The 24,932-nt window shown below is 42.8% G+C and overlaps 1 protein-coding gene across 4 annotated transcripts in view; it reads left to right on the forward strand.

Moving 5' to 3' along the window:
- LOC101116816 (E3 SUMO-protein ligase RanBP2) overlaps positions 1-24,932 on the forward strand; it is a 58,381-nt gene that overhangs the window by 27,379 nt on the left and 6,070 nt on the right. For 2 of the 4 annotated variants that reach the window (XM_015094369.4, XM_060412125.1), the window contains exons 12-24: positions 14-137; positions 1,018-1,179; positions 1,446-1,583; positions 1,660-1,806; positions 2,645-2,824; positions 2,906-2,989; positions 4,828-4,963; positions 8,735-8,829; positions 9,624-14,238; positions 16,851-17,021; positions 17,630-17,722; positions 18,020-18,198; positions 24,693-24,897. In XM_015094369.4, the coding sequence (XP_014949855.1) occupies positions 14-137; positions 1,018-1,179; positions 1,446-1,583; positions 1,660-1,806; positions 2,645-2,824; positions 2,906-2,989; positions 4,828-4,963; positions 8,735-8,829; positions 9,624-14,238; positions 16,851-17,021; positions 17,630-17,722; positions 18,020-18,198; positions 24,693-24,897 (6,329 nt within the window). Of the gene's footprint in view, positions 1-13; positions 138-1,017; positions 1,180-1,445; positions 1,584-1,659; positions 1,807-2,644; positions 2,825-2,905; positions 2,990-4,827; positions 4,964-8,734; positions 8,830-9,623; positions 14,239-14,770; positions 14,849-16,850; positions 17,022-17,629; positions 17,723-18,019; positions 18,199-24,692; positions 24,898-24,932 lie in introns of all 4 variants that reach the window. The other 2 variants (XM_015094368.4, XM_042246094.2) reach the window with 2 other exon arrangements.

The raw sequence follows: 24,932 nt of genomic DNA on the forward strand, positions 1-24,932 counted from the left end.
GTTTTTTTTTTAGACCTGGGACTTCAGCAAAATTGCGACTTCTAGTTCAGCGTGACATAAACACTCTACGAGGCCAGGAAAAAACTGGCCTTCAGCCTGCTCTGCTCGTGCACTGGGCAAAGTGCCTTCAGAAAACGGTGAGTTCACTGAAGTGTAGCAGTTGGTAAGAACATTACCTTAATTTTTTTTAATGACATACTTGACCTTGAAAGTTTTTTGGTTTAAAAACAGTAGCAGCGTGTTCATATTGTGTCAGGTGAAATGTATTTTCACAATCTTGCCACAAAGTAGATAGTATAGTTTGTATGTAAGTGCTTAGAACAATGCCTAGCACAGTAAATATTACCAGGGTATTAGCTGTTACTATTCGGAGAAGGCAATGGCACCCCACTCCAGTACTCTTGCATGGAAAATCCCATGGATGGAGGAGCCTGGTAGGCTGCAGTCCGTGGGGTCACTTAAGAGTTGGACACAACTGAGCAACTTCACTTCACTTTCACTTTTCACTTTCATGCATTGGAGAAGAAATGGCAACCCACTCCAGTATTCTTGCCTGGAGAATCCCAGGGACGGGGGACCCTGGTGGGCTGCCGTCTATGGGGTCGCACAGAGTCGGGTGCGACTGAAGTGACTTAGCAGCAGCAGTTGTTACTATTACAGTTAACAGCCTGAAGGTTTTTTTACCTGTTTGGCGGCACAAGGCTCTATAGGTAAGGGTATTATAGACCTTGCTTAATATTTGAGGTCTGTTCTGTGGGCACCTATAGCAACTTCAGGAAAAAAGAGTAGGCGCCCGATTGGGTAGTATCGTTGGAGGTGTGTCAAAGTTGGGTGTAAAATGAGTGCTGGTGGTAAAGTGCTTAGTTATTCTAGAATTTGGAAAGGTGAGCATATGACTTTTGAGATTCTATTTTGCCTAGGATTTGAAATTTTAGCCAGTTGGTCAGAGCATCTGCAAGTGAGTTTTTTAATCTGTTCGTTTGTGTCTCTCTGTGTGCTTCTAACTTTGTATTTTAGGGCAGTGGTCTTAATTCTTTTTATGATCAACGAGAATACATAGGCAGAAGTGTTCACTACTGGAAAAAGGTTTTGCCATTGTTGAAGATGATCAAGAAGAAGAGCAGCATCCCTGAACCTGCTGATCCTCTGTTCAGGCATTTCCATAGTGCAGACATTCAGGTAACGCAGAGTCCCATCGTGAACTAGCTGGAGGTCTGGGCTTCTAGTTTATATATAAGAAAATAGAAGTAAAAACTGCTTATATTAATTGCCCAACTATTTAATGGTAGTCTTGTTTTCTAAGTCCACTGTCTGTCACAGATGCAACATGGCAGAGAAGAACACTGAGATGCTGATCTCATTAGATCGTGTAAAATCCTTGGGCATATTTGGGTTTGATATTCTGGGTAGAGGCAGCTTGACTGAAGGTTACCCAATGTATTTAGGCATGTGAAGTTGGTGAATACGAAGATGAAGCACACATCACATTTGCTATATTGGATGTAGTTAATGGAAATATAGATGATGCTATGGCTACGTTTGAATCTATTAATAACGTCACTTCTTACTGGAATCTTGCACTGGTAAGTAGTGTGGTACTTGAATTAAAGGGTTTTTCTTTTAAAACGTAATTGTTTCATAAAGCACTCTTGTGTATAGCTTTTTCACAGAAAAGCAGAAGACATTGATAATGATGTGCTTTCTTCTGAAGAACAAGAAGAATGCAAAAATTACCTGAGAAAGACCAGGGACTACCTGATAAAGATTTTAGATGACTGTGATTCAAATCTGTCGGTAGTTAAGAAAGTAAGTTGCCGATTGTACTTTCTTATTATTGATAACTAAGTAATAAGGAATTTTGCCTTGATTTTTGTATTTTGGTAATTTAAAAAATACTTAGCGATACCACATTAATGCACAGAAGTGGGGTGTTTAAATATTTAATTAGGATTACTTTGCCTTAGGTTTTTGTGTGTGTGTTTAAATGTGGACATTTAGGTTTATACCATTATAGAAATGCTTATTGGAGAATTAGAAAAGGCTGGCATTTATTTTTGTTACCTGGTGATGAATTCAGCAAATGTTGCCACTAAGTCTAGTTCTGTGTGGACTTGGCAGTTAAACATGTTAATGAAATCAGGTGGTTGCTCATGACTTCGGGACGTTTCTCCCCCATCACTGTCTCCTGTGACCACCTTTCCCCAGCTGTCAGCAGTTTGAGGCTATTGTGATGGGATTAACCTCAGTGACATTCAACCTTCCACCTGTTTGATTGATGAGTTTGTGTTGCTGCTCTTGGATTAGAGTTATGTTTGGTGCATGCCAGCGTCTGTGTTTCTCTCCTCTCATTCAAAATCAGTGAGTGAGTGGCAGTGACTTACTGTGCTCACATGGAAAAACTCCCCAGTTAACATTTCTCTGTCCTTGCTGCTGCCGTCAGGAGGGCTAGACACAGCATGGACTTGAGGGTTAGAAGACTTTAGATTGCCCAGCATTTTCTGTGTGTTGTTACATAAAGTACAATGTGCTTGTCACACAGAAGTATGAAAATATAAATTAGTAAGATAAAAAAATCCTTATTTGAGAGTTCTTCTGTTGGTGGTTTTGCAAACTAAAGATGTTGATTCTTGCCTTTTATTTCTAGTTGCCTGTGCCCCTGGAATCTGTGAAAGAGATGCTTAATTTAGTCATGCAGGAGCTCGATGAGTTCAGTGAAGGAGCACCTCTTCATAAAAATGGGTCTTTACGAAACGCAGATTCAGAAATAAAGCACTCAACTTCATCTCCCACCAAATACTCCCCATCACCAAATAGAAGTTGTAAGGTAAGTGAAAAAGAGGAGTCACTTTACTGCAGAATGTGTGTTCTAGATGTTCTAAATACTGTTTCATCATTATTTTTTTAGTATTCTCCCAAAACACCACCTCAGTGGGCAGAAGATCAAAATTGCTTATTGAAAATGATCTGCCAACAAGTGGAGGCCATTAAGGTAAATGCCTTGATTTTTCTAAACTGTGCCTATCTTATTCCAAGACTCCTTCCTTGACCACGTTCTCACTCATTTCTAACACTGTTCCAGATGTTCCTCTGCTGCATGACTGTAGTCATACTGTGATTTACATGCTTCCGTCTTGACATTAGCTTATTTTTGAAATTGCTTATGTGTCTTTATCCTCGACAAGATGTGAATCTTTCAAAAATGGCGACTCATATCCAAACCATAGCCCTGTTCCCGGCATAGAGGAGGTCCCCAGTGATTGAGTGAACTAGCAAGCTCTAGTCTTCATACCTTGATTTATGAGATTATAGCTCAGACTGACTAGTGTATATGTCACATTTATAGCTAAGACTTCACAAGTGGTCTAAACTTTAAAAGGTCTCTTTATCTTTTTATTACTTCATGTGAATTTGACTTAATTATGTAAAGATGCAGGTGTCTGTACATGATTGTGCTTTAACTTTATGAAAGTGACCTCAACTGTAGCACTCAAAGGAACTTCTTTGGAATTGGAGGTACAAGTAAGTTGTTTCATGCTCATTGACAAGAACTAATGCTTTCTAAAATCATGCCAAGGAAAGTTGAAACCTGTATTTTTTGTACTTTTGAATTTCCATAAAGATTTTGTGTGTTAATTTTGTATAACTGTGACCTGCATGATATTACATGCTAACCATGTAGATTTCTGGCACCTACATGGTGTTCTTGTGTGCCTGGAAAGCTAGGGTCTAATACTAACTGCCACTGATGCACTTCTTTGGGTCAGGCACTTCCTTAGCTTTCTCTGTCTCTTTGTCTTCTCATCTATAAAGTGAGACTTGTCAAAACTAGTTTTATATCACGTGTTCTAGTTGTTCAAGTTTTAACATTATGTTTTCAGCTTTAATTGGATGTTTAAGTCTATGGTCCAGATACTGGTGGTGACCAGTTAAATTTTCCAGCTGATTCCATTCGTTTCTTATTTTTAGATATATACCATCTCGACTAGACATAGTATAGATGGATGAATGGGGAAAATTTTATTTAGTTTGAAAATTTAAGATATATTTTTGACCTTAATAGTTATGGGGTTTGTTTTTTTTTTTTTTCCTCCAGGAAATTTTTATTCCTAAAATGCTTCTTTTTTTGTTCTCCACACCACCTGGCTTGCAGGCATCTTGGTTGCCATCCCCTCCCACCCACCCACCCAGGAATTAGACCCAGGGCTGCTGCAGTGAAAGCACTGAGCCTAAACCACTAGACTGCCAAGGAATTTCATCTGAAACACTTGTAGAAGAAAAGGGTAGCCATGCTGGATCTGTCTCTGACCTCACTTATTATAACTTATTCCTGAAAAATACCTGCCTTATAGGTTCTGGGGTTGAGAAGGTGTTGCCTTTTTCTTGTCTGATCCCTAACCACTGGCTGTAGTAGTTGGTGCTCGAGGGCTTACTTGCTTTGAAGCATGTAGAATCTTCCTGGAGCAAAAGGATATAAACCGTGTCCCCTGCATTGGCAGGCAAATTCCTATCCATTGCATCATTAGGGAAGTCCTGAACAGAACTTTAGAAAGATGAAGTAAATGTAGAATGGAAAGGGAGATGAATCCGTTTTTTAGGTTAGAGCTGACTCTAGATTTGAGTGGATTTGGTAATGATACTAAGGAGGGAAAAGAATGGGAGCAGAAAACAAGCTTTAAGAAATTAAGAATCATGTTTTACATTAGCACCTGGTGCTCAGATCTGACTGGAGTATGGACTCTCTAAAACGCATCATCAGATATTAAATTTGCTTTAGCACTGTTTACACCATGATATAATTGTTTAAAATTGTTTTTTTTCTTCCAACAGAAAGAAATGCAGGAGTTGAAACTAAATAGCAGTAGCTCAGGGTCCCCTCACCGTTGGCCTCCAGAGAATTATGGACCAGACCCAGTGCCTGATAGTTATCAGGGGTCACAGAATTTTCACGGGGCCCCACTGACAGGTAAGTTGGCAACTGAATAATCCCAGGTGTTAGTGACGACACTGTACTGCTGCCTCCTTCAGTTAGGTAATTTGTGAAACCACCTTGTCTATATGCCTCAATTTATTACATGTTTGTGTCTACCTATACTCCAGAAACAAAACAAGCTTTATCTGATCCTGTTTATGTAAAGGCTTAAAGAACCCTTTACTGCACATCTCAGAGGAGCTGAGACTGAGCTGGAACTATGCCTTATATTGGAAAAATGTTAACTAATGGTATAATTCATTAAGAGCTGCCTAATTATGAAATTAAACTTTGGGGAATTATTTTGATGACATTCTGAGAGGTCTGACAGTCTTGGGAAATCTTTTGTATATGGAAGGAGAGAGTTTAAGCTAGGGTAGAGTGGATTTTTAGGTTGTACTTTTACTTAGCTCTCTGAGCCAGTTTGTCTGTTTGAAACAGAAATAACACTTGCATCGCATGGTTATGTATTTATGTGTATGGGAGGTGTGTGTGTGCGTATTAGGCATTTACTTAGAGTATGCAGTAAACATTCAGTGAACCACAGGGCACAGGCAGTTGCCCTCTGGGTTGTCCATGTGCCAGGGCGCGTTGTGTATGTGATTTCATTCAATTACAGTAACCCAGAGCGGGAGATATTATTATGAATTCCCATGTTTAGATGAAATGGGCTTAGAAGATTAGGTGACACCCATTATTGTACATGTCACTGTTGGTAGAGGCTTTAGACTCTGGTGCTTTGACGTCAGGCCACCTGCCCCCATGCAGCCAGAGTGATGATGAAGGCAGGTGTTTTTCACGTGAGACAGATTCCTGAAATGGAGGTAATTAGATTAATTGGTTTTAGTTCAAAAGAAAGATTGGAAATGGTGTGGCCTAGTTTAGTACCTTAGTGAAGGTCCCTAGGGTCCTCCTTAGAGCAGCTTGCTGTCTTCTCATGACAGTGTCCTTCAAGTGCAACAGGTGACAGAGAAGATCTTTGTGAAGTCAGACTCACTAATGCTGTCAATTATAGGTGTGGATGTGAGGGGCCTGCCAGATTTAAACATTGCTTGCCTAAGGTGCCATACACCATGTGGAACCTGACTGGCGCTGACAGGCTCATGGCTGGCTTCCTCTGGGGCTTTCTGGATGCTGTGTGGTTATCATCGGGCACCTTGTGGGTCACAAGTTCTGTTTCTTCTTTGTATGTGCATAGCAGGTCTTCTGGTTGTTAAACACACATCTGAACATAACATTCACATTGTCTTATTTTATTCTTACAAGTACCCTGTGGACTGTGTAGACGCAGCACACCCTCACTTGACAGGTGAGAGGAATGGAGACCCCAGTGGGCTGCTTGACAGTCGCAGTTGCAGGCAGCTCTGGCTCTAGCCAAGAGTCCCAGCTCCTGACCACCCTCCTGAACTCACAGATGGTTTCCTTAGTGAAGGTCCAGATGTGCCAGGGTGACCCTTGTCTACTGATAGTAGATGACTAAAAACCATCAGTAAGCTCGAATAAGGAAATGCTCAAAAGTACTGACGAGTGTAAAGAAAACTGGAAACTAATCATGTCACAGAGAGTTCTGCTACCAATTTAGAGCATTTTTTTCTGGTCCTTTCTCTTTGTATTCATAAGGAATTTTTAATGAGATTTTCACATTAGCATTTTGTTCAGAGATGAGTAAGCATGTGTTTTAAATACAACTGTTACGTTCTGAGCATTTTTCTACTCAGTATTCTTTGATGGTACCATTAATGAACAGGAGGACCCTATCACATGGAAGCTCTGCAAGTTTTACTCCCTGGTTATTATTTCCCGTTGTAATTATTATAATGAACGCAATCCTAGGATTTGTGTAATGGTGTTGTAATTATTGCCATGAACACAATCCTAGGATTCCAGGGTTTTACAAGATTTCTTGCGTTGGGGAATTGCTTTCCTGAAAAACTGTGCTAATTTTACACTTTTACCTCCAGGATCTGGTAGTGCCTGTCTGTTTGCACTCTTGCCAGTTATTAACTATTACCTGACCTCCTTCCTGAACTCACAGATGGTTTCCTTAGTGAAGGTCCAGATGGGCCAGGGTAGCCCTTGTCCACTGATACTAAAAACCATCAGTAAGCTCGAATAAGGAAATGCTCAAAAGTACTGACGAGTGTAAAGAAAACTGGAAACTAATCATGTCAGTTTATTAAAACCTTGCCAGGTTTTAAAAGCAAAAATAATATCAGCTTTTAAATTTTTTTTTTTTTTTTTTATACTAGGAATGTTCAGCACACTTTGATTTCATGAGTTACCTATTTATTTGGTGCTTTTTTTCTATAGGATTTTTTTGGGTAGGTTTATAAGACATCTGAGGAGAAGGCAATGGCACCTCACTCCAGTACTCTTCCCTAGAAAATGCCATGGACGGAGGAGCCTGGTAGGCTATAGTCCATGGGGTCGCTAAGAGTCGGACACGACTGAGCGACTTCCCTTTCACTTTTCACTTTCATGCATTGGAGAAGGAAATGGCAACCCACTCCAGTGTTCTCGCCTAGAGAATCCCAGGGACGGGGGTAACCCCAGTGGGCTGCCGTCTATGGGGTCGCACAGAGTCGGACATGACTGAAGTGACTTAGCAGCATAAGACATCTGAACTGTTTCTTTCACTCTCAGTGACTTCATCACTGAGAGTGAAAATTTAAATTTCAGATGTTACAATTCTTGGCCCATATATATCCATCCACTTGTTCTGTGTTCTTTGCCTATTTTCTCCCAGGAATGTTTCAGAGGAGCCCCTGCAGGCAGCATACTAGTTTCCTTGCTCAGCTGTGGGCTTCTCCAGTGGCGCTGCCTCTGTGTTACTGTGCAGGGAGCACAGTACCCTGTGGTACCCTGTGGTACCCTGTGGACTGTGTAGACGCAGTTCACCCTCACTGGGCCTGGTTTACCCTCACTGGGCCTTTGCAGGACTTTCCAGAGTCAGCTGCTCAGCACCACTTGGGTCACAGTTTCCACTTCCTTCTTGTGTAAAGATATAAATGATCTTTAAGTTGTGTTGTTTTCTGGTAAAACTTTCATAGAACAGATCGAGCAAATGGCTGTTGGTTGTTTTTGCCATCAACAGGACTATCTTCTAGTTGTTAGTTTCCTGGTAACATACACGCACACAAAGCAGGTGGGGCAAATAGTTTGGGCGCCAGTTCAAGTGTCAGTCATGTTGTATCCTGTTTATTAAGCCAAGAAGCACATTTTGTGTTACTTTTGAGATCCTTTATGTGAATTTGCCAGGTGATTTTTTGACCTGAATGTTGTTGCTAGCTTGAGTATAAAATGCAACCTTGTCATTCTGCAGATTTTCAAGCCTCTGCAGATTTTCAAGCTCTGAGGCCATCACATATGTTTTGGTTCCTTAAGTCCTTCCTGTGGCCAGTGTCTCCCCTGTATTCCTGATGTGGCAGGATTGTGTCTTCACATCGAGCCCCTCTTTCTCAGGAAGGGGGCCCTCCACTCCTCTTAGCTCCTTCTGGTGCTCGCTGTGGGGCCTCTCTTGGTGCCCACCCGCTGCTGCCCTCACTGCTCCTGTGTTACACTTGGCAGTTGTTCTAGTTTGTCATTTGATAATCATCTTTATGGTGTATTTTGATCTATAGAAAAATTTTTTAAGTCTGTGTAGTTAAATCTTTGATTTCTACTGTTTCTGTATTTATAGCTCTTGCCTAGATAGTACTACCTGCAGCATAGACTTTTTTTAACAGTGTTTTCTTTCTTTTCTTTTTTTTTTCTTTTTTTTTTTAGTTGCAACCACTGGCCATTCAGTATGTTATAGTCAGTCACCAGCATATAATACTCAGTATCTACTCAGACCAGCAGCTAATGTTACTCCCACAAAGGTAACAAAGGACTAATTTATACATTTATAAATATCTCCATTTTAATTGTCCAGGCTTCCTACAAATTAATTCAAGAAGTAATTCAGCATTAAAACTTAAATGTCCCATGAGGTATAGATATTTTAAATTTCTCTCTGGATAGAGAAGGTATGTTTCTTAGTTATCTAATTTTAATACAATATATGTGAACATCTAGAATGTTTTTGAACAGGAGTGGTGGTGGTGGGAGCTTCATCATCCGGTTGTGACAGAGGCAGGACTGTGATGCACTCATTGGAGCACTGTGGGTGGCACTCGCAGGCCTAGGCACTGTGACTAAGCGTCCATGGAGACCAGCCCCAGCAGAGCTGGGGTTTGGGTACATCCAGGCCCTGGCTCTTAACTTCTCTGTGCCTTATGTATAGAATGATACTAGTGCCTTAGTTTGTAGGGTTTTGAGAATATTTAAATGAGATCCTATGTGTACAGAACTTGAAATTATGCCCAGGTGGCACATTAACAAATGTCAGTGCTCATCGTCATCATCATCATCAACATCATTGGACACCGTGTTTAGGAATGAGGAAGGCATAATTAGATGTATAAGATGCTGTCTTTGGTTAAGGCAATTCTGGGGACATGCTAAGAACTAGAGCTGTAAGTGTCCTTGTAGCAATGTCTTCTCTTAAGAACGCACCGTATGCTCTACTGGTATATTTATATGCATGTTTGAGGGTCATGAGAATTGGTTTGTACCGAGGTAAGCTATAGTTTTATAGACAGCCTACAAAAGCGTTCACTTTGTCTTTTTCCAGGGGCCAGTTTATGGCATGAACAGGCTTCCACCTCAGCAGCACGTCTACGGCTATCCCCAGCAGATGCACACACCGCCCGTGCAGAGCTCATCAGCGTGCATGTTCTCTCAAGACATGTATGGTCCCCCATTGCGTTTTGAGTCTCCTGCGACAGGAATTCTATCACCCAGGGGCGATGATTACTTTAATTACAATGTTCAACAGACAAGCACAAATCCACCTTTGCCAGAACCAGGTTATTTTACAAAACCTCCACTTGCAGCACATGCTTCAAGATCTGCAGAACCTAAGGTTTTAGAATTTGGAAAAACCAGTTTTGTTCAGCCAGTGCCTGGTGAAGGAATGAGGCCATCTCTGGCAGCACCTGCACATACAACACAGCCGACTCCTTTCAAATTTAATTCAAATTTCAAGTCAAATGATGGTGACTTCACGTTTTCCTCACCACAGGTTGTGGCGCAGCCCCCTGCTGCGACTTACAACAATAATGAAAGCCTCTTAGGTCTGCTGACTTCAGATAAACCTTTGCAGGGAGATGGGTACAGTGGACCAAAAGCTGTTCAAAACATGGGACCTCGAAATACGTTTAATTTTGGAAGCAAAAATGTGCCTGGAATTTCATTTACTGAGAACATGAGTACAAATCAGCCAAAGAATTCTGGTTTTCGGCGTAATGATGATATGTTTACTTTCTACAGCCCAGGGAAATCAGTGTTCGGAGTGCCTGCTACAGAGTCGGCCAGCAAGGGTCACGATGCTGATGGGGGAAGTGCACAGGGGGACGAGGAGGACGACGGCCCTCACTTTGAGCCCGTGGTGCCTCTTCCTGACAAGATCGAAGTGAGGACTGGCGAGGAGGATGAGGAGGAGTTCTTCTGCAATCGTGCCAAGTTGTATCGCTTCGATGCAGCATCCCGAGAATGGAAGGAGCGTGGAATCGGCAATGTTAAGATCCTCAGGCACAAAACCTCCGGTAAAATCCGCCTGCTCATGAGACGTGAGCAGGTGCTAAAGATCTGTGCAAATCACTACATCAGCCCAGACATGGCCCTTGCCCCTAACGCCGGTTCAGACAGATCCTTCGTGTGGTATGCTGTGGACTACGCCGACGAGTCGCCCAAACCAGAGCAGCTGGCCATTAGGTTCAAGACGCCTGAGGAGGCAGCCCTTTTCAAGTGCAAGTTTGAAGAGGCCCAGAGCCTGTTGAAAGCCTCAGGAGGAAATATAGCCACAACCACCCATCAGGCCACAAAAACTGTAAAAGAACCCACAGGTCATGACAGTAAGGATATTGACAAATCTGATGGTGTAACTATGAATTTTGAATTTCAGGTTGCAAAGAAAGAAGGGTCTTGGTGGCATTGTAACATCTGCTCACTGAAGAACATGGCAACTGCCAAGAAGTGTGTATCCTGCCAGAATCTAAACCCAGGCAGTAAGGAGCTCCTCGGCCCACCATTAGTTGATACTATCTCTGCTCCTAAACCTGGCTCGGAACATACTCCCAGTAGATCTGCACTGGTGACTCTAAAGAAGGAAGGTCACTGGAACTGTGGTGTTTGTTTAGTAAGAAATGAACCCACTGTGTCTCGATGCATTGCATGTCAGAATAAAAAGCCTGCTAGCAAAAGTGAATCTCCACTTATTAAGCAACCTTCCTTTAAATTTGGCCAGGGAGATCTTCCTAAGGCTGCCAGCAGTGATTTCAAATCTGTTTTTTCAGTAAAGGAGGGACAGTGGGATTGCAGTGTTTGCTTGATAGGAAATGAAGGAAGTTCTGTGAAATGTGAGGCTTGTCAGACTCCACGGAAACAGAGTTCACCTGCCTTTGCTGCCCCAGCACCTGCCTCGTTAAAATTTGGTACTTCAGAGACAAGCAAGGCTCCAAAGAGTGGATTTGAAGGTGTTTTCTCCAAGAAGGAAGGACAGTGGGATTGCTCAGTGCAAAATGAGGCCAGCATGGCCGAGTGTGTGGCCTGTCAGAACTCAGGTCAAAATCCGCCAGCTTCTGCTGCATCGGCATCTGCTTCTTCGGAGACAGGCAAGGCTCCAAAGAGTGGACTTGAGGGGCTGTTCGCCAAGAAGGAGGGACAGTGGGATTGTGATGTCTGCTTGATACGAAATGAAGGAAGTTCTCCAAAATGTGTGGCTTGTGGTGCCTCTAACCCAACCCAGAACCCTGCTGCTGAAGCTCCTCTCACTTTCCCTGTGGGCTCTGCAGCTGAGGCAGGTAACTCGTGTGCAAGTCAGACAGGAACAGGATTTAAGAGTAACTTTTCAGAAAAAGCCTTTAAGTTTGGCAATGCAGAACAGGGATTTAAATTTGGGCACGTGGATCAGGAAAATGCACCTTCGTTTAAATTTCAGAGTTCTTCTAATACAGACTCTAAATCAGCAAAGGAAGGATTTAGTTTTTCTTTCCCTGCATCTGCTGGTGGGTTTAAGTTTGGCATTCAGGAGACAGAAAATCAGGAAAAAACTGCTGAAAAGTCCTTTGGAGAGGACACTGGTGATCAGGCTCAGGACACTGGTGGTCAGGACACTGGTGGTCAGAAAGACGGGAGTGCTGTGGTCTTTGGTCAGACTGGCAGCACTTTCACCTTTGCAGATCTTGCCAAGTCAAATTCAGGAGAAGGGTTTCAGTTTGGCAAAAAAGACCCCAATTTCAAGGGATTTTCAGGTGCTGGAGAGAAGTTATTTTCATCACAAAGTAGTAAACTAGTTGATAAAGCAGATGCTTGTGCTGACCTTGAGAAAGATGATGATGCCTATAAGACTGAGGACAGTGACGACATCCATTTTGAACCAGTCGTCCAGATGCCTGAGAAAGTGGAGCTGGTCACAGGAGAGGAAGATGAGAAAGTTCTTTACTCACAGCGGGTGAAATTGTTTAGGTTTGATGCTGAGATAAGTCAGTGGAAAGAAAGGGGCTTGGGGAACTTAAAAATCCTCAAAAATGAAGTCAACGGCAAACTGAGGATGCTGATGCGGAGAGAACAGGTGCTAAAGGTGTGTGCTAACCACTGGATCACCACCACCATGCACCTGAAGCCCCTCTCAGGCTCAGACAGGGCTTGGATGTGGTTAGCCAGTGACTTTTCTGATGGTGATGCCAAACTCGAGCAGCTGGCGGCAAAATTCAAGACACCTGAACTGGCTGAAGAATTCAAGCAGAAATTTGAGGAATGCCAGCGACTTCTGTTAGACATTCCCCTGCAGACTCCCCATAAGCTTGTGGATACTGGCAGGGCTGCCAAGTTAATACAGAGGGCGGAAGAAATGAAGAGTGGGCTAAAAGATTTCAAGACATTTTTGACGAATGATCAGACAAAAGTCAGTGATGAAGAGAGTAAAGATTCCAGAGCAGGAGCTGCCACTGCTGCAGATATGAGTGGCGCACCAAACACTGAGACCACTGGGCCCACCCTGGAGTGGGACAACTATGACCTCAGGGAGGATGCCCTGGATGACAGCGTAAGCAGCAGCTCTGTGCACGCCTCCCCACTGGCCAGCAGCCCCGTAAGGAAAAACCTCTTCCGCTTCGGCGAGTCGACCACCGGCTTTAACTTCAGTTTCAAGTCTGCTCTGAGCCCGTCCAAGTCCCCTGGCAAATTGAATCAGAGTGGGGCCTCAGTGGGCACAGACGAAGACTCTGATGTCACTCAGGAAGAGGAGAGAGACGGACAGCACTTCGAGCCTGTTGTCCCTTTGCCTGATCTAGTCGAGGTGTCCAGTGGGGAGGAAAATGAACAAGTCGTTTTTAGTCACAGAGCCAAACTCTACAGGTATGATAAAGATGCTGGTCAGTGGAAAGAAAGAGGCATCGGCGATATAAAGATTTTACAGAATTATGAAAACAAGCAAGTTCGTATAGTGATGAGAAGGGACCAGGTATTAAAACTTTGTGCCAACCACAGAATAACTCCAGACATGACTTTGCAAAATATGAAAGGTACCGAAAGAGTGTGGGTGTGGACTGCATGTGATTTTGCAGATGGAGAAAGAAAAATAGAACATTTAGCTGTTCGTTTTAAACTACAGGATGTTGCAGACTCATTTAAGAAAATATTTGATGAAGCAAAAGTGGCCCAAGAAAAAGATTTTTTGATAACACCTCACGTCGCTCGTTCAACCACTCCCAGGGAGTCACCTTGTGGAAAAATGGCTGTCGCTGTGCTGGAAGAAACCACCAGAGAACGAACTGATTTGCCTCAGGGTGGTGATGCAGCAGACACAACCTCGGAAGTTGGCGGGGTGTCTGGCACCCCTGAAACAACAACAAAAGCCGTGGTTTCACCCCCAAAGTTTGTATTTGGTTCTGAGTCTGTTAAAAGCATTTTTAGCAGTGAAAAGTCAAAACCATTTGCATTTGGCAACAGTTCAGCTACTGGATCTTTGTTTGGATTTAGTTTTAACACACCTCTGAAAAATAACAGTAGTGAAGCCAGTTCAGCAGCCCAGAGTGGATCTGAGAGAAAAGTGGAACCTAGTGGTCGCCAGGAGTCACAGAACTCTGATCCCAAATCAGCTTCCGATGGCAAAGTCAAAAACACCTCTTCTGCTTTTCTGAAGGAGCAGTTCTCAACCAGCCAGACGTTTAAAACTCCAGAAAAGGGTAAGCACTCGGTCTTCAGATGAGGCAGACTTTGTCTTCCTCTCCCCTACTCTCTCTCCCCACTTTCCTTCCCAAAATATGTTTGTGTGGGTTGTTTTCTTCCCTAAACCAATTTAGTGGTGAGTGTTCAGCAGCAGCAGAGAGCTTGTGTGCACATTGTTGAGGAGATGCCAGCTTCAGAGAGACATGTCTGTCAGCAGGGCACAGGAACTCAGCTCAGCACTGGGTCCAGCTTAAGGCTGCTAGCACTCAGTCGTGAGGGATCACTCGAAGCTGGTGGTTTCAGTAGGTTTGTCCTGCAGTTACTGTTCTGATGTTCTTGGATGGTACTGCATGCTCACATTTCAGCTAAGGCAATCTGGCCACTGAGCAATCTGGCAATGAGCAAAGGATGAAAGCCTTGGGATAGGCTAGGTGGATGCCTGGGACAGCCACATTGGTGTAAATGGATGGAATCTGGCTTTTATATTTTAAAATTGCATTCATTTTAATTCTCAAAATGTTCAAAAATGAAATACTCTTTATTTTCTAGGATTTAATTTTAGCCTTTTTAAATCTAATCCAATGGCTTTTTGGACCAGCACCCCTTCCTCACAGCCTGAGAACGGAGGTACAGAGCTGGCACTGGCAGTATGCTAGGGTGTCCGCTTGTCAGCAGCTGCTGGTGCTCAGCAGTGTAACTGGCTGTGTGAGATCAAGTGCCTGATGCTGCAGCGTGCATGTGACAAGGCTATCATGACCCCATAATGCTGCTCTCCATACTTGGATGTCATGTTTTCTCACACGTTATACTCCGTTGTTTCGAAGTGGATCTGTGTGGTCTTTACCATGTCTGTTTTGTACATCATCATTTTCTTCCGTGATTAGTGAAGACCTGTGTGTCACCTAACCATCACTGTCTGTCTGTGTCCAGACACAGTGGCAGCAGCATGTGGACCACAGGGAACCTAGGCTCCCTGGTGCCAAAGATGCTGTGTGTGGTAGTTGGCCCTGTTGGAAGAGCTCCCCCATATCTCGCTATTCCCAGTTAGAGCAGGCCCCTTGTGGAGTTATGCTGGAGTGGAGTGGGGTAGAGGACTCAGCAGTGGGCTCTGTGAGAGACCCTCAGGAGCAGGCTGTGGAGGCCAAGGCTCACCCCCAGAAGCACAGCTGTGTCTTGGGTGCCAGACAGCTACAGTGATCAAATGACCACCTGTGATTTTAGGAGCTCAGTTGTAAAGTACACAGGTTGTGCTCCTAACTGCAGCAGCTCTTATGTTTATGATTAAGGATGTAGCCTTTGAAAAGTTGTGTGGCCTTTGTGTGTGTGTTTGTGTGTGAATGGTACATATTCGTGCACAGACTCTGGACTCTAGGCGAAGAGCCCTGGTCTGGGAGCAAACGCACTCACGTACTGCTGCGGGACAAAGAGCCCGGTTCTCAGGTGCGAGAGCGTCCTGGTTTCAGAGGACCTTAAGAAATGGAGACTGAGGCCCAAAGAGGCCATCTCATTAACAGGAGTCTGTCTCAGTGTCCTCTCGTAGCGCCTGGCCAGGAACTGATGCTGAGTTTTTGTAACAAAGGAGGGTGAGTGAAGGGCTCGTTCAGCATTGAGAAGAGCTGTTTTCTGGATCAGCATCATCCAGTAGAAATAAAGTATGACCTGTATATGTAATTTTAAAATTTCTAGTATCACTGTTTGAAAATAAAAGGAAACAGGTTAAATAAGAGAAACAGATGAAGTTAAATTTAATAATCTATTCAGCTTAGCCCATTACATCCAGAGTACCATTTCAACTTCTGATCAGTATGAAAAATGAGATTATCCCCCTTTCTTTTTTCCACATGTTCAAAACCCTGCGTATGTTTTCCCACTTGAAGTCCATCTCACTTTGGACTGGTTGCATTTGCAGTGTTTCACAGCCACACTCCATGACTTTGCTTGCTCTGTTAGAAGTCCTTTTTTATAGACCACGACCTGTTGTGTGAAGAGTTCCTTTTCTCCCCATCTTTTGCCTTTTTGGTGGTGGTGGTGGTCGTGGTTCTTCAGCGAACAGGCATTGTCTTAGATTCTTACAGTATGATTTACCCAGAGGATAACAGGTTTAATTTAATATTATCATGCTTGGGAATACAGGAAAGTGGATGTAATTCTAATCACACACCAGCCCTGGCAGTTGCTGGCTTTCTTTGTAGGGTCTCATTGTGATTGGCTTTGAGTTAGTCTTGTATTTATACTAATATTTGCTCATGATTTCTTTAATTTTTTTCAGTTGTTGCAAATGCATGGATGTTTTGCTAAACCATTTAGTATGCCAAGTTTGGTTATGGCAACACTCTTAAAATACCTTTTAAATTTATAGCCATCAGTAGTATTTTCTTCAGTGATTAGTTACTGAAACTAGGATTTCTTTCCTGGTTATTAAGGCAATTCTGTGTCCACTGAGGGTTCTGATAGAACATTTCCTCAGGCTTCTAACTCTCACGGTTGTGAGCTGTGTCCACATCAGAGTGTGTGTTTTCATCAGCATGCTGTTTTAACCTAAAAATGAAGTTCCAGGATTTTTATTTTAGTTATTGGTATTAATTACCCACTACCTTGTCTTTATCAGTCTTTCTGATTTGTCTTGTAGTGGAAGAGAGGAAAAAACCTGAAGATCTTCCCTCTGATGATGATGTTCTCATTGTGTATGAGCTAACCCCGACCCCTGAGCAAAGAGCTCTTGCAAGCAGACTTCAACTTCCCCCTACATTTTTCTGCTATAAGAACAGGCCAGACTACATCAGTGAAGAGGAGGAGGACGGTGAGTCTTTTGTTGCTTTAGAGCATTCTGTTCATGCTCGTCATAGTGGACGGGGCTCATGAAGTTACTTTAAGCCTCCTAGAGCCCCCACCGCTGCTGTTCGTGCAGGTCCATGTTGATTCTAAATGTGTGAACTGTCAGTGGATGTCATGGTTAGAAGAGCTGCCTTCCTGTGTTCGCAGTCCCCCCATGTCTGCTGTGAACAGGGCAGGTGTTCTGAGGGGACTGAAAGCAGTTCTGATTTCCCCGGAGTCTCAGAGGGTAGCTGAGCCATGTGGAGGAATGGGGTCTGAGTAGGAGAGCTCAGTGGGCCCTATCTGAGTTCTCAGACAGGGGCTTACGGGCTCAAAATAAATTCGGTAGGACATTTGGGCAGTGATTTAGAGGACTGGATTGTAGGAACTGGAGAGAGGTATGCAGAGCCCCGAAATGCCAGAGCAGCTCAGACTAGGCGTTTGGGTATAGAATCAGGAAATTGGTTGCTATTTGGATGTAGAGAGTAAGGGAGAGTGGATGGGAAGTTGCAGATGATTTTCTTAGATTCCTGGCTGGGAAATCTGAAATTTACTGCAAATTCTTTTATTTAATAAAATAAATTGTACTTTAAGATGAAGATTTTGACACAGCTGTCAAGAAACTCAATGGGAAACTGTATCTGGATGACTCAGAAACATGTAGACTGTCAGAAGAAAATCTAACAGGTATGTAACATTAAAACAAGTAATTTAAAGTGTTTTTTAAAAATATTCTGTTTAAAGGAATCTCCCAGTCTGGTCATATTGGTGATTAGCAATTTTGCCATGGTGATTTAAAATATTTAAAAGTAATGTGAAGGGAAAACATCTTTCCTGGTGGTGCTAGTTCTCCATTAGCATCCAGGGTCTTTCTGTTTGGGTCTCTAATCTGTAGGTGACATTGTGGGCCAGTATTGTGGAGTTGGTTGGGCTTCATCTACTTTTATCTTACCTTTCCTTTGTTTGCGTTGCCTGGATTTTCAGATAATGAGAAAGAATGTGTTATTGTTTGGGAAAAGAAGCCAACAGTTGAAGAGAAGGCAAAAGCAGACACTCTCAAGCTTCCACCTACGTTTTTTTGTGGCGTCTGCAGTGACACTGATGAGGACAATGGAAATGCAGAAGACTTTCAGTCAGAGCTTCAGAAAGTGCAGGAGGCGCAAGTAAGACTGTCTCTGGCATTCCTTCTGACTCAGTCGCCTTTGTTGATGGCAGTAAACTAGAGTGTTCTTAGTACATGGTAACAGTAGGGTGCATCCGGCAAGTGGGTGGGCGCCTCTGTCAGCTCTGGCTAGGGGATAAGAAACTGCTTTCTGGGCAGAGCACCAGAAGGCCCACCCATCACTGCTGCATGTGTGCTGGGTTTGAGAAGTTGGGGTGGTAGCATGGACGATGCTGATGTCCCTGACATGGTCTTCTGCCGTACCAAGAATGGAATTAAGTGCTTCAGTTTTTGTGCCGTTACATGATTCTGGAGTGGGCAGAGTGGATAGGAAATAGCATTTGAAACCTAGTTCCCATGGTCTGTATACTTTGCTTTTGGTAAGCTCATAATTTGACTGCTTTCTTAGTTCAAGTGTAGTCATTTTAATAGTTGTCAGCACCTTGGTGTATGTATTTGTGTTCCACAGAAACTAGAAAACTAGTCATTGTTTATAATTGTTTACAATATTGACATAATCAGAATGGTTCCTTGCTTCTCAAGAAATACTTTTTAAAAAATTGTTGGAAATATGGTAAAAATAAAGTAGGTCCTAGAGTTGGGAATGCAGCGTTTTCTTTAAGGATACATGAGAAGAGAATGAGATGACCCAGCATGCGGCCTGCTCTGTGGAAGACTTGCTGCCCTTCACTGTCCGTTTGACCCTGAGGAGTAGCTGGCCTGCTTTCTCAGCTGTCAGCCGAGGCCGTGCCGGCTCTTCCATAGTTGTAAACTTGTTTGTCAGTGCACAAGAGCTAACGTAGACACAGCCCTCCCTCATTTATAACCAAATAGGTTTATTTGTGGAAGTGCTATTTGAAGTTTCTGCATTCAGCTGTGCTGAATCCGAAGTGTATTTCCATCACTTGGCCGTTTCCCTGTCTCAGTGCCAGTACACAGTGTGTGCTCTCCGTCAGTCATCTCTAATCGCTGCTGCTGGCGGCATTAGCATGCAGTCATTCACTTGGCAGATACAGTCCAGTCATACTAAGTGAACAGTGCAGTTAAATATGGTTTCACTTTTCTGTGTGCAAAACTGAAAAATAAACTTTTTTTTTTTTACATATTTCAAGCCTTAAAAATAGAACTGAGAAGTAATCTCAGTGGTGATGCACATGCTGAGATGTACAGAGTTTATTTTTTTCCTACTCATAGTGTACACAGGACTTGGTGTCTTTTGTCAGTGTACTGTGCTGTTTATAGCTATTAAAATATCTTACTTGAGTGACTGTTGTGTTATCATTGTTATAAGTTAAAATCTTTTTGTAAAATATCCTGTAACACTTAAAATGTTCTTTAAATAAAAATCCTAGGGGCTCCTTTTGCCACAGAAATTAAATGTGGTAAGTCATTATCAGGGTGGGAAAAAAATTGTTTCAGTGAACTGCAATTTTGGAGGAGAGTGCCCTTTGATAGACAGAGGTGAAACAGAGAACTAACAGCCATTAAACTAAAATGTTCTGTGGGTGGATGTAAACGATGTCCTCTTCAGTTCAGTTCAGTCGCTCAGTCGTGTCCGACTCTTTGCAACCCCATGAATCGCAGCACACCAGGCCTCCCTGTCCATCAACAACTCCTGGAGTTCACTCAGACTCGCATCCATCGAGTCAGTGATGCCATCCAGCCATCTCATCCTCTGTCATCCCCTTCTTCTGCCCCCAGTCCCTCCCAGCATCAAAGTCTTTTCCAGTGAGTCAACTCTTCGCATGAGGTGGCCAAAGTACTGGAGTTTCAGCTTTAGCATCATTCCTTCCAAAGAAATCCCAGGGTTGATCTCCTTCAGAATGGACTGGTTGGATCTCCTTGCAGTCCAAGGGACTCTCAAGAGTCTTCTCCAGCACCACAGTTCAAAAGCATCAATTCTTCGGTGCTCAGCCTTCTTCACAGTCCAACTCTCACATCCATACATGACTACTGGAAAACTATAGCCTTGACTAAACGGACCTTAGTCGGCAAAGTAATGTCTCTGCTTTTGAATATGCTATCTCGGTTGGTCATCACTTTTCTTCCAAAGAGTAAGCATCTTTTAATTTCATGGCTGCAATCACCATCTATTTTGGAGCCCCCCAAAATAAAGTCTGACACTGTTTCCACTGTTTCCCCATCTATTTCCCATGAAGTGATGGGACCGGATGCCGTCATCTTCATTTTCTGAATGTTGTTCACTCTCCTCTTTCACTTTCATCAAGAGGCTTTTTAGTTCCTCTTCACTTTCTGCCATAAGGGTGGTGTCATCTGCATATCTGAGGTTACTGATATTTCTCCCGGCAATCTTGATTCCAGCTTGTGTTTCTTCCAGTCAGCGTTTCTCATGATGTACTCTGCATATAAGTTAAATAAGCAGGGTGGCAATATACAGTCTTGACGTACTCCTTTTCCTGTTTGGAATCAGTCTGTTGTTCCATGTCCAGTTCTAACTGTTGCTTCCTGACCTGCATACAGATTTCTCAAGAGGCAGGTCAGGAGGTCTGGTATTCCCATCTCTTTCAGAATTTTCCACAGTTTCTTGTGATCCACACAATCAAAGGCTTTGGCTTAGTCAATAAAGCAGGAATAGATGTTTTTCTGGAACTCTCTTGCTTTTTCCATGATCCAGCAGATGTTGGCAATTTGATCTCTGGTTCCTCTGCCTTTTCTAAAACCAGCTTGAACATCGGAAAGTTCACGGTTCACGTATTGCTGAAGCCTGGCTTGGAGAATTTTGAGCATTACTTTGCTAGCGTGTGAGATGAGTGTTAGGACACATCTTTCCTGCTTTACACTGATTCATCCCCAACTGCATGAACTCTTGGCAAACGCACTCCTGGCTTAAAGTGCTTGAGCATGCTGTGGTTAGGTGCTTACTGTGTGCTGGGACTGCCGAGGGTCAGGGTGCAGTTCTGAACGAGGGAGCACACTTTGGATTTGTCTACAGGAATTTCTTGTTCATGGCCTCTTAAGTGGAGGATGTGTTAGGAGCTGAGTTCTGACATTCCCTTCCCAAGTAATCTAGTGTGCATTCGAGGGGTGACATTTATTGTTGTTTAATTCACCCATTTTCATCATCCCCAAAAGAAGCCCTGTTAACCTGTAACAGTCATCACCCTTCCCATTTCTGCCTGTCTCCCCTAGGCCTGGATAACCACTGATGTACCATTTCTGTCTCTGATTTGCCTTTCTGACGTTTCATATAAACATCATAATATGTGGTCCTTTGTGTCTGGCTTCTTTTACTGAGGAAGTTTTTGTGATATATCCACATTGTAGCATTTATCTGTACTTGGTCCTTTTATGGCCGAATAACATTCCAGTGTATGAATTTACCACATTTTATTTATCCATTCATGTGTTTAATGCCCATTTGGGTGGTTTCTTCTTTTTGGCTATAATAAATAATACTACTGTGATGGCCTAAATCATTTGACACAAACAGAGTGGACTGTCGTTTCCTTGTGTTTCAGTCATTAAGAAATAATGACTTTTTTCATTTGTATTCATTTTTCAAGTTAATCATAAGTAAAATTCACTTCTTGTTGTGTGTATGTTTTCTATGAGTTCTTACACATGGCTGAATTCTTGTAATCCCCACTGAAGGCAGCGTACAGAATAGTTCCAGACCCCAAAGAATTCCTACTGTCTCTTTCAGTTTAGAACCGTCCCCACCCAGAACCTCTGTAGCCGCTGATCTGCTTATGTTTCTGCCTTTTCCAGACTGGGATGAATGGAATCATACAGTATGTAAGCTCTGATGCAAACTTTTTTCACTCAGCACAGTGCCTCTGAGATGCGGCCCAGGCACTGTGTGTAGTGATAGTGCATTCCTTTCTGTCACCAGCTGGTATTCCGGACATTGTACATTCCCTGTCATTAATCCTCGAAGAATGTTGTTTTATTTTGCTCTTTCTAGTTTCAAGTCGTAGCTTAAATTAACTGATTTAAGACAGTTCATTTCTAATAAACATTTTAATTTTCAGTTCCTTCAAGAGCTGTTTAGCTCTATCTTACAAGTCTTAATATGTGATATTTTCACTTTCATTCAGTTCAAACAATTAATTTTCTTTGAGACGTTCTTTTTGACAAACGCACTGGATAGAAGTATATTTCCGAATATTCCATTTTCCAGATGTCATTGTTACTGATTTATAGTTTAATTCCATTCTTGTCTATAAACGTATTTTGAGTAATTTCAAGTCATGGAATTTGTGACAACTGTCTCAGTGGGTGCTCACTGTACACTTGAGAAGAATGTAATTTTTTTTGTTGTTTTGCATGGAAAGAGGTTTTTAAATAGATAAATCAGTTGATGCTCTATTGTCCAAGCCCAGTGTATCTTTGCTAATTTCTCATCTGCTTGTTACATTGATTTTTGACAGGAGTGTTGCCCAGCATGTCTGCTTCTCCTGTCCGTTTTTGTTGCATGTACTTTTGTTAGGGAATGTTCCATCTGCTTCTGTTTTCTGGAACACACTGTAGGAATTAGTGATATTTCTTTCTTAAATATTTGATAGAACTTAACCACTGAAACCACCAGGCCTGGTACTTTTTTATTTTTTGGCAAGGATATATTAATTGATAATACATTTTCTTTAATAAATATAGGCCAATTCATTTTATCTGTTTCTTCTATCAGTTTACTTTTTTTGAGCAATTGGTTGGTCCATTTCATCTGCATTATCACATTTGTGGGCATAATAGTGTTCCTGAAGTTGAGGTCATTAAAATGTATTGCCTGTTTACTGTCCATGGATCGGTGTTGATGGACTCTGTTAAATTTGTCCACAGACTTCAGCATGTGTATTAAAAGTGTAATGCTTAATCTCAAGATATTTGGAGATTTTTTTCCCAGCTATATTTCTGTAGTGATTGTTAGTTTAATTCCATTATGGACTGAGCGTATACTTTGTATGATTTCCGTTCTCTTGAATTTGCTGAGGTTTGTTCTCTAGCCTAGAACGTGGTCTTTCTTAAGTGTTCCATATGCACTTGAGAGGAATGTGTGCTGCTGCAGTTCAATGGAGCATTCTTTAATTTTTAAATTTCTGTTGTATTTTTCAATTCTAAATTCCTTTTTGGATTTTCTTTTATGGTTTATATTTGTTTGTCTGACAACTCTCTTTTCATTTGTCTTAAGAGTATTTGTCTTTACCTCTTGGAACACTGTTAGAATCTTTTCAGAGTTTGTCTGATCTTTCAACACACAGATCATTCCATGACATTCCCCATCCCTGGCCAAAGAAAGCCGACTCTGCTTGAATGCTTTTCCATCTGTGCTTTTGGCAGCCCCAGTTTCTTGGACAGCTCTGTACCCCTGCGGGGATGTGGGTTGATGTATGTGAAAGTGAAGTTGCTCAGTCATGTCCAACTCTTTGCGACCCCATGGACTGTAGCCTATCAGGCTCCTCCGTCCATGGGATTTTCCAGGCAAGAGTGCTGGAGTGGATTGCCATTTCCTTCTCCAGATGTATTGAGGTAGGAGAAAACCCACCAGGTTCTTACTACCAGACTGTCCCTCAGGGCTTGAGAGGCTTTATTATCCTTAGCTAAACATAGAAGTTTACCGTAAATACGTCGTCTTCAGAGGACATATTTTACGGTCTTGATTAAAAGTGGATTTGGTAAGGCCAGGATTTTTGATGTCACTTTGCCTGTCTCCAGTCGTTTTTATACCTGGGGACTACATGCCATAACGAGGGGACAGTCAGAGAAAAAATCTCGTCTCTTGGCAGCTCTGGCTAGAAACCCTTTCACTCAGGTTCAGTGCTCTTTTGTTGGGACGACCCTGTAAGCAGTAGGAAGCAGGTCAGTGAGGGGGCCCAGTCATAACCTCCCTTTTCTTCTCTGCCTAGCCATCCTCCTGCTCAGCATTGTCCATTTCCGGAAGCCATCTTTGCCCTGGGGCGGAGTTTCAGAGGAGGTTGTGTCCTCTCGGTCCTTGCAGAGATGGCTCCTGAGGCAGGGACTGGCCATGTTGGCTGGGGGTGGGCCGCTTGAACAACGGGCCCCAGGGCCCAGGGCCTGCATCCTTGGTGGCAGTACCCCATCAGTATATGCCAGGGCTCGTGGCTCAGCACCAGCAGGAGCAACCAAGGGGGGCAGTTGGCTCAGGCCAGCGCCTTTTCATGTTCCTGCTGTGGCTTGTGGACCCGGATAGGCTGGCCCCTGGAAGCTGAAGTATTCATGGTCTCATCACCAGACCTGGTGCTCCTCGCTGGTAGACTTCACATTGCTTCATGTCTCAGGATTCCTGGTCCTCCTGCTCTGATCCACTTCCCAGTGGCTTCTGCTTGCTTTGTCCTTTTCAGTCTAGTTCAGTTGCAGGTGCTGGAGAGACTGGAGGTAACATGGTGGAGAGAACAGTATGCTTACTCCATTTTGTCCAGAATTCCGTATCATCTGTTTATTGTAAAATTGAGTATATGATCCTTTTTGTCACTCAGTATTTAATGGCATAGTTATTTGTTACTTTTCTCTTTGCAGAAATCCCAGGACGAGAACATAGCTAGCTCACCTGATGGCATGTGTACAGATGACACTAAAGTGACTGTGCCATTTTTGTGTAAATCTGAAGAGCCAGAGTTTACTACCAAATCTGTTAGTTCACCATCAGTTTCTTCTGGAACTGTTGACAAACCTGTGGATTTATCTACTAGAAAGGAAAATGATGCAGATTCTACAAGCCAAGGTAAAATTTGATGTATGTTTATAGCAACCTTGTAG

Source organism: Ovis aries, chromosome 3 (genome assembly GCF_016772045.2).
Source record: "Ovis aries strain OAR_USU_Benz2616 breed Rambouillet chromosome 3, ARS-UI_Ramb_v3.0, whole genome shotgun sequence".
NCBI classification, from domain to species: Eukaryota; Metazoa; Chordata; class Mammalia; order Artiodactyla; family Bovidae; genus Ovis; species Ovis aries.